Source organism: Lagenorhynchus albirostris, chromosome 8, assembly GCF_949774975.1.
Source record: "Lagenorhynchus albirostris chromosome 8, mLagAlb1.1, whole genome shotgun sequence".
NCBI classification, from domain to species: Eukaryota; Metazoa; Chordata; class Mammalia; order Artiodactyla; family Delphinidae; genus Lagenorhynchus; species Lagenorhynchus albirostris.
Genome location: NC_083102.1, coordinates 58,284,044 through 58,297,111, shown reverse-complemented (window position 1 = coordinate 58,297,111; position 13,068 = coordinate 58,284,044). Strand labels below are relative to the sequence as shown.

At 41.8% G+C, this 13,068-nt stretch overlaps 1 protein-coding gene across 1 annotated transcript in view; it reads left to right on the top strand.

The window, feature by feature from the left end:
• Positions 1-9,086: 9,086 nt before the first annotated feature.
• The window catches only part of LOC132524254 (serum paraoxonase/lactonase 3-like), a 33,079-nt gene continuing 29,097 nt past the window's right edge, over positions 9,087-13,068 (top strand). Inside the window, exons 1-2 of the mRNA XM_060156100.1 lie at positions 9,087-9,245; positions 11,047-11,117. Coding sequence (XP_060012083.1) covers positions 9,172-9,245; positions 11,047-11,117 — 145 coding nt within the window. The 5' untranslated portion in view covers positions 9,087-9,171. The remainder of the gene's footprint in view (positions 9,246-11,046; positions 11,118-13,068) is intronic.

Genomic DNA, 13,068 nt, shown 5'->3' with positions numbered 1-13,068 from the left:
ACTTAAATGTAAATTGCATAAGTATTCTTAATCTTGGCCCCTGTCCATTTGGCCTATGTTCTTATTTACATTTTTAAATAGTCTGTTACTAATGTATATTGGATGTATTTCATGCTAAAATCATCATTTTCTCTGTTTGCATTATTCATGGAGAAAACATTAAGTCACAGGTGAATAAAGCAATATTAAATATTATTCATTAGGGATCCAAAACCAAGAAGCATATGTTTTAGATTTTAGACTATGAGCAATGCCTATCTAAAAAGCTACATTCACGAAAAGTACCAGAATACAGTAGGCATAAGATGGACTTTTTTCCATTGTATTTATTAGAAATTTTATTTGGACAAAAGTAAATAAAAGTTAATAGGCACATGTATTATTTATCTTAGAATTATAAAAAAGTTTAAGAAAAATAAACTCTGGTTTTTGGCCTCTATGGGCCATGAGGGATTCATAAGTATATTGTGCACCTATTTATGGTGATCTTACTGGGATCATACAGTGAGTTGAACAATTTGGTTGGTTATTAAGAGGTCAAATCATTCAAAAGGACTGAAACTGCAATTGGGATAGGCCACCACTAGGTGGATTTAGGTCTCAGGTGGGGTGTGTGTGTGTATATTTTAATTCTTTTAAATCTGAGATCCTGTTAAGTGACAATAAGTATCTTTTTTTTTCTTTTTTTTTTTTAAACAAAACCTCAGCTCTTTTACAACAGCTGAATGTGAACATGGATACCTAACACGGGGAGCAAGGAAAATTAAATATAAGCTATACTATTTCTTTTTCTCATTTTGTGTATAGATTAATTATTATTGACAACTAATCTAAGGCTGATCCTTTTTCTGGACCAGATTTGCTCAGTTTGAATGCTCTCTCAGAGACACAGCTTATCTAGGCTGATGAATATTTACTTGGCAAAACAATGAAGAATTAACAGCACCTACCAGCACACCACCCACATCCTCCTTTCTCTGGCCACCTGTAGTCTTCCTTACTCCCTTGGCTTTCTACAAAACATTTTTGGGTGTGAGAGGAGGGCTGGAAGAATCCCAGTAGTGCTCTATTAGCTTTCTGCTTCTGGTTTTCGAGATTTTTATTCCATAAAGCAGAAGGCAGAGAAGAAGGAAAAAGAGCCTAGTCTAATTTTTATAATTGCAAAGAATAACTTTCAGTTCACTTTAAAAAGTTTTTAATATACTGAATGACTTTTCTGTAACCAGCCCTGAGCTTGGTATTAATATACAACAATGAACCAGATACAATGCCTATATTCTAGTAGGAGATTCAACAAATGAGAAAATAGATGATAGACGATAGATAGATGGACAGATAGGCAGATAGGGTGATTAGAAGGAACTAAACATAGAAATATAATTAGAGAATAATTTAGGGCTTCCCTGGTGGCGCAGTGGTTAAGAATCCGCCTGCCAATGCAGGAGACACGGGTTCAAGCCCTGGTCCCGGAAGATCACGCATGCCGCGGAGCAACTAAGCCCGCGCGCCACAACTGCTGAAGCCTGTGCTCCTAGAGCCCGTGCTGTGCAACAAGGGAAGCCACCGCAGTAAGTAGCCCGCGCACCGCAATGAAGAGTAGCCCCTGCTTGCCGCAACGAGAGAAAGCTCGCGCAGCAACGAAGACCCAACACAGCCAAAAATAAAATAAATAAAATTAATTAATTAAAAAAATTAGAGAATAATTTAGAGAAACCTAATTTCCCCACCCGTACCACTTTTGACATGTTTAAACTAAGAAAAAAATTGAAAGGGTAGTTCAGTGACTGCCCATATACCCTTCACTTGTATTCACCAATCACCAGTTACCATTTTGCCACTTATGCTTTACCTTTCCAAGTAAAGATGCTTTTATTTTTCTGTACCATTTGAAAGTAAGTTGGAGATATCATAAAACTTCACCTCTGCATACTCCAGCTTGCATCTTCTAAATATGAGGGCATTTTTCTACCTAACCACAATGTTATCATAACACCCACCAGCATCAGTGGTGCCATCTAATGCCTGACCCAGATTCAAATGTTCTCAGTGGTCTCCAGATTCCTTTAATAGTTGCTAACCCTCCCATCTCCCACCCCACCCCCAATCCAAGATCCAATCAAGAATCATAATTCACATTTACTCATGTCTTACAAAAAAATCCTTCTTCATGTAAAACAGCCTTTCTATCCTTGTTTTTTTGTTTTTCATGACCCTTTTTTTCAGTGCAAGCAAGATATCTTCTGGAATAACCTACATTCTGAATGTATTTCTTCCTGGAGTCCTTAATTCAGTAGCACTTTCCTGTAAATTAGAAGTTACTTGAGGCTTGATCATTGCATCAGAATATAAACACAGGTTGTTCCACTCTTTGTGATGCTAAATCTGAGTAACTGATTAAGCTGGTGACCACCAGATCAACAGGGTTAATTTGTCCTTTCTTTTTATAGATCCAAGCGAATATTCTGCTCCCTGAAACTTTTCGTCTGTTTGGTTTTAGCACCCATTAATGATTCTTGCCCAATAATTATTATATTGGAGTTGCATATGGTGATTTTACTTCTACTATTTCTAGCATTAATATCGATAGGCAGTATTCTATTTCTTAAAAAATTCTCTGTTATTGAGCTCCCCTTCTCCCTCTTCTACATTCTCTCTGTTTTTTTTTCTGGAAATTATTTTCTATCAGTTTATAGAGAGCCATTCCTTACCTTTTTACAGATTTCTACCTTAATTTCTATCTCCAAAATCAGGATAATATTTATTTTGTAGGAAATTAGTACAATGATCTAATAAAACAGAAAGTCTCTATCCCATTTTCTTTCCCAGTGATTTAAAACTCTACATGGAGAAATCCTCCAACTCATACCTTCTTAGTGCCTTGATTCTTCACTCCCAACACCCTTTTCTTCCACTACCTCAGCTATCCACTCCCATGGCCATATTCTGTATCAGAAACGTTCTCACTGTAAAACCTTTATTTCAAGTCTCAGACTCTCCAACAACCACCTCCTGCATTTCCAAGTCATTTGCTCGGGTAGCGCTATTGTTCTAAAATTTTTGAAATTGTTCCAACCTCAAATCCATTGACAACGCCTGCCTCAGAACTTTCTCCCTTTCCAACTGTCCCCACTCTGCGTAACATCTCTCCTTGTCCAATCTAGCTCCCATCCTTTAATCACTTCCTTGAATATACTCTCAACCCCTTTGTACTTCTCTTCTAATGTCTTGTGGGGCAAAACTCAAACCATTTCTTTACTTCACATACGCACCTGAGCAGCTATATGTTATTTGGGAAAATCACAAAACAGCTGAATGCTTTCTCTTGCGTGAATGTCAAAGCTCATATTCGGTACTCAAAATGTCAAGCAATCCTCAATTTCTTTAGCAGATTAGCTTTTCTCCTTTTAAGTTAATAATTTTATACCTCCTCCTTTTCCTCAAACTTCCCACCATCCCTCATCTACTCACACTTCGGTTTGAAGGCCTTGCCTTATAATTCATTGAGAAAATGGAAGCAACCAGACACGAGTGCCCTCACGTTTCCCCACCAAATCTACACCTCTCACTATAGCTACATCCATCTCCTCCTATCTCTACTGTTAAAGTGGAGAAGGTGTCTTCCAGCTGTCCTTAGGATTTCATTTCTTCTATTATCCCTTCTCTCTTCTGCTTCATCAAACTCTTTCCCTACTGATTCATCTTCCCCTACTGATTTCATCAGCACAAAGACATACTAATTGCATCTCCCACTTTAAAAACAACACTCCCTTGACCCTACATTTCTAACCACCACATCATTTCTCTGAACTCCACTGTGGTGGCTTAAAATATGTCCACAGGGGCTTCCCTGGTGGCGCAGTGGTTGAGAGTCCGCCTGCCAAAGCAGGGGACGCAACTTCGTGCCCCGGTCCGGGAAGATTCCCCATGCCGTGGAGCGGCTGGGCCCGTGAGCCTTGGCCGCTGAGCCTGCGCATCCGGAGCCTGGGCTCCGCAACGGGAGAGGCCACAACAGTGAGAGGCCCGTGTACCGCAAAAAAAATAAAATAAAATAAAATAAAATAAAAATAAATATATATATATATTTATCGACAAATTTGACATTCCCCCCCCAAAAGAGGAGCCTAATGCACTGCTCCTTAAGAGTAGGTTGGATTTAGTGGCTGACTTCTAATAAACAGAATAAGACAGAAGTGACATGTGACTCGGTCATAAAAGGCAGAGGCTTCCTCCTTGCTCCCTCACTCAGGTCACTCACTCACTGGGGAAAGCCAGCTGCCTTATTGTGAGGACATTTCTCGGCAGCCCTGTGGCAAGGTCCACGTGGCAAGGAACTAAATCCTGCCAACAGCCATGCAAGTGAGTCATGGTGGAAATGCCTTCAGATGACTGCAACCTCACGAGTGACCATGAGCCAGAAGCACTTCACTAAGCTGCTTCCAGTTTCTGACCTACAACAATGCTGAGATAATGTATTTTAAGCTACCTTGTTTGGGGATAGTTTAGTGCATCATAACACATAATTAATACAGCCATGATAAGTAAATTATTCGAGATACACACTGTCTCCTCTTACTCATTACCCATTCACTTCTCAACCAACTACAGTCTGGCTTCTGTTCTTGCCACACAGAAACTGCCCTCATCAAGATCATCAGAGATCTTTGTGTTGCCAAATCCAATCACATCTCTCCCCACTCTCATCTCACTTGAGCTCTTAGCAGCATTTGGCATGTTCTCCTCTTCCTTCCTTCTTGAAACACGCTTCTGCCTTGGCTTTTGCAATACTATTCTCCTCTTTCTTCCCTCATTATCCCTTTTTTGACTCCTTTGCTGTTTCCTGTACCTCATCCAAATAGAAATGTAATGGTTCTTGAGGGCCAAAATTGGGTGCTTTCCTCTTTCCTCTCTCCCTTTCATTCCAATGGGTTTACATACCGCCTGTATGTAAAGTAATTTGGATTACTCCAAAATGAAGTGTATCTTTCAAATATTTTTATATAAATACAGGCAGATACAAATACACATTCTTGTTTTTCCCCTTTACTTCACAAAAGGTAGCAGACTATACACCGTTCTGCACATTTCTTTTTTTTAAATGTTCTAAAATCCATATTCTCTTTTTTCTGAAACAGCTTTATTGAGATATAACCACATTCTCTTTTGTGATGTGTTGCTCTCTCCCTCTATCACTCCTGGTCAAGATTCACTAATATGAATGATCTTTTTAAATTAAAAATTGTATGATAATAAACATGATGAAAATACATGGTTTAAAATGTTCAGACATCATAAGCCTTACAAAACAAAAGCAAAGTCTCCTTCCATGATCACTGACCTCCCCAATCTCCATGACCCCAATCTCATGTATCGACTCTTCAGTTTGTGTCATAGACTGTTTCTAGGCATATCGTACACATGCAAAACATAGAATTCCTCTAATTTTTCCACCATAGGATGATATGTATGTACATTCTGCATCCCCCTGAATGGTACTTTGATTATCCATGGTGTTGGATTAACTAGATTTATGTACTGCACTTATTGTTTAGACATACATGCTTCCATTCGGTCCTATTAGTTCTTTGAGGAGCCCCACTGTATACGTAAGAAAGGCCCAGAGGGAATAGGTGATTTCTAAAGACTAAAGAGTCACTTCCACACAGAACTGGGACTTGACCTCAGGACTTTTGAATTCATTTGTCCTGCTCTTTCAATGACAGTAAGTCCCTTTTTATGAAACTGATGTACTCAGTGGTCTCTGCACCAAGCCAATCTGGCCTCTTGACAGGGTTTGAGTGACCATTACACTCAAAGATTAGCCTTCAAAGATTAGATATGGATGAGGGGCTATGGGTCCCTTTCCCCACAATCTCACTGCCAGGCAGTATGTTTCAATAAACACAAAGCTCAAACTCAAATCTGTCACACACAAATGTTTATTACCAAGGAGGCATGAAAATCATCCTGTGATCCGTTGTTTTGTAAAGTCAGTGAAGTCCCAGCTCTGTCCTGTGTATTTCAATAAGCACATGACAGAAAGTTTCAGTCTGAGACTGAGTTCTGAAGGGAGGATTCAGCTCACTTCAGATCAGAAAGCAGAATCTTCCTTGGTCAATAGTGTGGACACAGCATACAACAGTGTTCTAGAGCTGGTGCTATGGTCTGAACATTTTGTCCCACCCCAGATTCATATGTTGAAGTCCTAACCTCCAAGGTGATGGTATTAGGAGGTGGGACCTTCGGAGGTGATTAGCTTATGAGGGTGGAGCGCTCATGAGTGGCACTAGTGCCTTTTTTTTAAAAAAATTTATTTATTTATTATTTTTGGCTGTGTTGGGTCTTCGTTTCTGTGTGAGGGCTTTCTCTAGTTGCAGCGAGCGGGGGCCACTCTTCATCGCGGTGCGTGGGCCTCTCACTATCGCGGCCTCTCCCGTTGTGGAGCACAGGCTCCAGACGTGCAGGCTCAGTAGCTGTGGCTCACAGGCCTAGTTGCTCCGCGGCATGTGGGATCCTCCCAGACCAGGGTTCGAACCCGTGTCCCCTGCATTGGCAGGCAGATTCTCAACCACTGCGCCACCAGGGAAGCCCACTAGTGCCCTTTTAAGAGACCCTACAGAACTCCCTTGTTTCTTCCACTATGTTAAGACACAGCAAAAAGACAGCAGTCCAGGAAGCAGTTTCTCACTTGACACTGAATCTGCCGGCAACTTGATCTTGGACTGCCCAGCCTCCAGAATGTGAGAAATAAATGTTTCTTGTTTCTAAACCACTCAGTTTACAGGTTTTTTGTTATAGCAGCCTGAATGGACTAAGACAGCCAAGAACCCACTTCACTGGTTTGAGTATGCTGGCTTCCTTGTTCTTGTTCTTACTCTAGGCAGAGCTGGAGCTGCTTAGATTGACACAATATGTCTTGCTAATCCACATATTTTGGACAAAACTAGCTTTACCTTGAATAATTATCTCTAATATCTCTTGAGTTAATGAGTGAACTCTCCAGGTGCAGATTTTGATGGTGATACATGATATGGTGATCTCCAAAGTTTGGACTTCTTTAATGCTAACTAACCAGGCTAGGGGTTTGAATCACTGATTATGGTATTCAGATGATAACTATCCACGTTTAAGGTTTAAAGTCAATACACACACACACACACACACACACACACACACACACACACACACACACACACACACACTCCTCTGCCTAACGTGAAGAAATTTAAAACAAATTATAGATGACACAGCACCTGCAATCAATTGCCCAAGAATATATCTCTTTTCTTACCCTCTTCTTCATGCTATGCTGGGAGCAAGCAAACACAGCGAAATAGGAACAAGTACTCTAGGGTCAGTAGGTCTCAATCCAAATGGAATTTCTGACACTTCTTAGTTATGTAACCTTATGTAAGTTATCATGTAACCTCTCTAAGCCTCACTTTCCTTATCTGTAAAATGAGGATAATAAGAAGTAATATGATAAAGCATGCAAAATGCTTAGTACATAGGAACAATTACTACTATTTCATCATCCTTTCTTTTTATTCTCCCAATATTTACTTCTCCCAAGTCCATATATTGCATCCACCCATCTAATCAATTTTTAGAGGCTAACTATTAAGTGCAAAGTCCTGTGGCTGGCTCTGGAAGACCCAGTGATCAATGGGATGGGGGTCTCTCCCTACAATTAACCTACACTCTCAGGTGGAGGAGGTTCAGATTTAAATGATGGTTAATGCTTATTGGCTTCTTACAATGTACCAAGCACAGTGGTGAGCACTTTGCTCTCATCATAACATTTGATTTTAAGTCACGTATAAGGCAGACATTCTTTTACAAAATAGGAATCTGCGGGGCAGGAAAGTTGAGCACCTTATCCAAGCTGGATATAATCCAGGTAGCCTGAGCCTTAAACTCTGGATGCACGCCTGCACCACGCCTCCTGGCCCCTCAGCTTTGGGAGCACTCCTCTCTTCTTCATCTCTCTCCTCCTATGTCCTCATGAAAACAGCATTCAATTCCTCCTCTGCTTGAACTCTTTTAAAATTAATCTTAGAAATAATGATCTTATCAATACAACTCCAGATGTTACAGTGTTCCTCTAGTAGCCCTTCTTCCACAGCACAGTTAAGGAAGGGCACAGGGTCTGGAGCCGGACTGCCTGACTCTGCCACTCTCCAGCTGTGTGACCTAGGGCAAGTTACACAGCTACCCTGTGCCTTGGTTTTCTCACCTATAAAGTTGGGATGTTACCTACCTCAGAGAAGTACCGAGAATCAAAAGTAGGCAAAGTTCTAAGCACATCCAAGGCACATAGTGGGTGCTGCATAAATGGAAGGCTTTATTATCCTACAGTGATTATGTATTCAGACTATATTCATGTATCCCACAGGTCAGAAACCTCCTTTTCTTTCCTTAATATCTCCAGTTCTGTATTCTCTCAAACACATTTACTCAGTTAAACTCAACAGATCTAGTACCATTTCTTTCTGTTGGTAAATAAAAACAGATCATGCTTGAAGATGCTACTTTGCTCTGCCCAAACTCAAGTCTTCCTCACCTTCCGCCCCTCTCCCTCCAACCTGGTCGTCATCCTTCCGTTTATCACTGCTCCCTGTGTCGAGGGATCAATTCGCCGTCTCATATTACTCCTTGCCTTCCACAAACGCAAAGTTTCGAGCTCTGAACTCTAGCTCCTCGCGCTCCCCCGCCCCTCCGGTTTCCACTTCAGGCCACACGAGGAGATGAGGTAGAACTCCGCAGCTTTGGGCAGCAAATCGCCTCCTCTATCGTCCCAGCAACCGGTGGGATCTTGTCAAAGCTGCCAAGAGAACACCAGACCTTAACCCAGGGCTACGGCTCCCGTCTCTGTACTTTGAGCTTTGAAGAATAAAAGAATCCCGCGAGTAAATGTTTCCTTGAACCTCGAGCATAAAGGTAGCTTTGATTCACGCGGATAAAAATGGCCTTGAACCTTTAGGGGCGGCGCGGCGGGGCGGGGCGGCGCGGCGGGGCGGGGCGGCGCGGGACAACGTGACCTTAGCCCAACGCCCGGGCAGCGCACCAGCCTGGGAGGAAACGACGGGCGAGGTGGGCACCACCAGGGGCGGGGCAGGCGCCAGCCCGCAGCGCCTCCCCAGCGCCTGCGCTCGCGCGTCGCGCCCCAAGACCATGGGGAAGCTGGTGGCGCTTACCCTGCTGGGCGCCGGCCTGGCCCTAATCGGGGAGAGGCTAATGACGCTTAGGTGAGTTGGCATCTTGATGGGAACATCCTCGGCTCCTATTCTCTTCTTCCAAGTTAGGTTAAGGGCTGCCGGGTGCCGCCTTCCTATAGCGGGTAAGAATGAGCAGTTTGGGACCCCATTCCTCAATCCCTCCTAGCAAACTGTCCCTTGAGAAGCGCACATAGAGTGAGCTGACTTCTTGCCTTTCCTAAGATGGTGGGGCAGAAATGCCGCCCTGCACCCGCCCCTTTCCCAGGTCGCCTTTAGCATTCAGCTCCTGAACAAACTAACTCTTTTGGAAGCGCTGAACTTGGGGTAGGGAACCAGGCTATAAGCTGGATGTTTTTTGGCTGACTCAGAGGTTGCCCAAGGCAAGTTCCACACTGAGGAGTACTGGGTTACCAACTCATCCCAGACTAAAAGAGCTAGGTGGACGGCAGGGAAATGAGCCAAAACCTGCAGGGGGAACCTGGCATTTTGTAGGTATCTGACCTTTTGAGTTGGAAGATCTCCTGGTGATAGCCATCCCAGAAATATCTCAGGAAAAGTTAATACTGGGCTGGTAAGAAGAAACGTTAGGTGATGATGTGCATTTCTGAGTGGATCTATTAGCCTCTACTTGCCTTCAGTTGTCTTTGGGTTGTTTTTATTTATTTCTTTAAGTAGAAACTGGTTGTCTCCTCAGAGGTTCACGTCTAGAATCTACCGAGGAGCCTAATGCCTTTTTTTTCCCCTCTTAATTTACTTATTTATTTATTTTTGGCTGCGTTGGGTCTTCGCGCTGCTGCGCGGGCTTTTTCTAGTTGCGGAGAGCGGGGACTACTGTTTGTTGCTGTGTGCAGGCTTCTCCTTGTGGTGGCTTCTCTTGTTGCAGAGCAACGGGCTCTAGACACGCCAGCTTCAGTAGTTATGGCATGCAGGCTCAGTAGTTGTGGCTCACGGGCTCTAGAGCGCAGGCTCAGTAGTTGTGGCGCAGGGGCTTAGTTGCTCTGCGGCATGTGGGATCTTCCCTGACCAGGGCTCGAACCCATGTGCCCTGCATTGGCAGGCGGATTCTTAACCACTGCGCCACCAGGGAATTCCCGAGCCTAATGCCTTTTGATAATACTTTCTAGTTCAGCTTGAAAGAGTTTATTGTTACATTTGCTCCCAATGCACCCAAGTGAGAGAATCATAAAAAATAATAATAATTATAAAGCTGATCTAAGGAGTATTTTTTTTAAAGTGACAGTAGGATAAGTCTAAGTGTAGAGTCTTCCTGAATACAATTTAATAAAAACGTAAAATTATTCCTGGTATTTAGAAGAATGTTTCACTGTGGAAACAAAAACACTATTCAGAAATAGTTTGGCCAATTGTTTAAATTGTGGTCAGTTTAATGAATTTAAATACTTGCAAAGTAAATTAGTGTAAAAATTTAAAAATAATAAAGTTAAAGCAAAAGTTACAGGGTTTAGCTATTAAAATACCCTGTTGAATTTGGGAAAGCAGTAGGGGGCACAGGGATCAAAAGGCAAAACTATAGGGGGTTAAGGGAACCAAAGTGCAGATTTATAATAGGCAATACTTTAGCACATTAAATACTGTTATTTTGTGCATTTAAATTAATAATATTTATTTACTATTAAATAAGTAATATAGGCACATTACCCAGATAATGTCCACATTATATAAATAAATAAAAGGAGATGTTTACTTATTTGTGATATCATCCATAAATGATGAGAAAGAGTGTTAATGAATATGAAGGTGATTAAAGACCATGTTTAGACATTGATTTTGGATGTTGTGCATTGACCTCCAATGTTTTTATCTTCTACAGAGAAAGAACTAATGCATATCGAGAAGTGGAGCCAGTAGAACCCCAGAACTGCCACCTTATTGAGGGACTTGGTATGTATGTGACAGTACAATTTCTTGGTACCATCCACCTGACAAAGGCTGCCAGCTAATTTAATTTGCTGCTACTACTTAAACCCTCCTATTGAGCCTTCAGCCTCATCAGCTGTACCCAAGCTACCTCATCCCACATCTCCAAGAGGTCTCCTAAATGTCAAAATCTGTGGCTTTTTCTCAGTCCTCTTTCTTACTGATATCTCTCAATCATTTGAAAAATGTTATTGACTACTCTTTGGTTGGTCCCTCGCTGAACTGTGCTCCTGTCCCTTCTGTGAAATTTCACTTCCTTCTCTGTCTTCTTCTGTTGCCTTTCTCACTTCTTTTTTTTCTTCTCCCCTCTCCTTGATGATATTCCTAACTTCAAGTGTCACTTCCTTCAAAATTTATCTGCAAGTACTAAGAGGAATATGACTTAGCCCTTATTCTCAAGAACCTCACAACCGACTGAGTTTTTTTTTTTTTAATTAATTGAAAATCCGTAGCTGGATCCCTAATCACTCAAACTGCAGGCCGCCTTTTCCCGTCTGAAATCTACTTTACCTTTCTGTCATTTCCTCCCTCATGCCCCCACCTATAACCAGCTCTTCTTCTAGACTTCTCCTAAGCATGGTACCCGCATTGTCAAAGAGACTCAGTTCAAAATTTAGCAACCATTTGTTGTCCCCTCATCGCTCACTGTTTCACGTGAGATATGTTGGCCTCTCCTGGGCCGCCACACAGAGCTGATCTCATTTACTCCTTACTGCCTCAACTGCTTATGCTGGCTCCAAGTCTTTCACTGTCCCTGACAATACTACTAGAAAAACAAAATTCTAGCTAGATTCTGTTCACCGTTCTGGGAATGTGTTCTTTCATTTTCTCACCTTTGCTCATGAAATTACCCCCAATGATTTCTTCATCTCTGCTGGCTGAAATCAGCTGGAAACTCCTCTCGTACCTCTGAACTCTCACAGCACTCTGAAACTCTGATTCACTTGTGACACCTACTACATGCTTTATTTTAGAGCCAGCAGTGTTCTTTCTTTCTCTCACAATCAGGCTGTAAACCTCCTAGGGTCAGGGACTGTGATTTATTTCAGTATGTGACAGGATGAAAGCATAGTTTATTGTGACATAAGAGATATATATATATATTATATAGCTCTCCAAGATATGTTACTAATATATATATATGTATATATTTTTTCTGATATACATATATATATATCAGAAAAAATAAGAGCCCTTTTGATTTTAGTTTTCTGTCTTTTTTCCCTCTCAACTTCTAAAAATGGAAGAGAAGTAGCCTGGTCCTTGTGCTCACTGGTCTTAGATGAGGTCTGTGCTGCCAGCTAGAAAGCAGAATGAACTGATGACAAACTACTTCCTGAGTTTGGTTTTTAAAAACCTGAGCTCCTTCAAGGGATTCTGATGGAGATGGGAGAAGAATATGTGGGTTTTCTGAATAACAGGGACCTTTGCCCCATTCTGGGGGAAGATCAAGACCTAGGAAGGAATGGTTAGAAAGTATCTTTAGGGAGGCTGGATCCTTTATACCGTGTGTCACAGCCCGAGCAAAGGTTATATGCGCACACACGCAGGACGTGGAAGTGGCAAAATTGTCTAAGTTAAAGGGACCACATGGGCTTGGCAGTGAGTAATTCAGTGGTGACTAGCGTAGAATAAAGGCCAGATGGACTTTCCCAAATATTCAGCTTCATTTTAAAGTTCACCCCCTATGGTATCTGCACAACCCTGGCAGAGAGACTCAGGTTGAATTTCCCTCCAATTTAGTGGAACGTGGGCTCAGGGTCAGATTTAATTTGATTTAAAAAATAAGGAAATATAACATTTAATCATTTATTCACTGTCTTGTGGAGTAATATTCATATTGACTACACATATATCTCTCAAAAGATAAGAGCACTGCCAAGTAATTTAGAGGGGTAATTAGACTAGATCATTT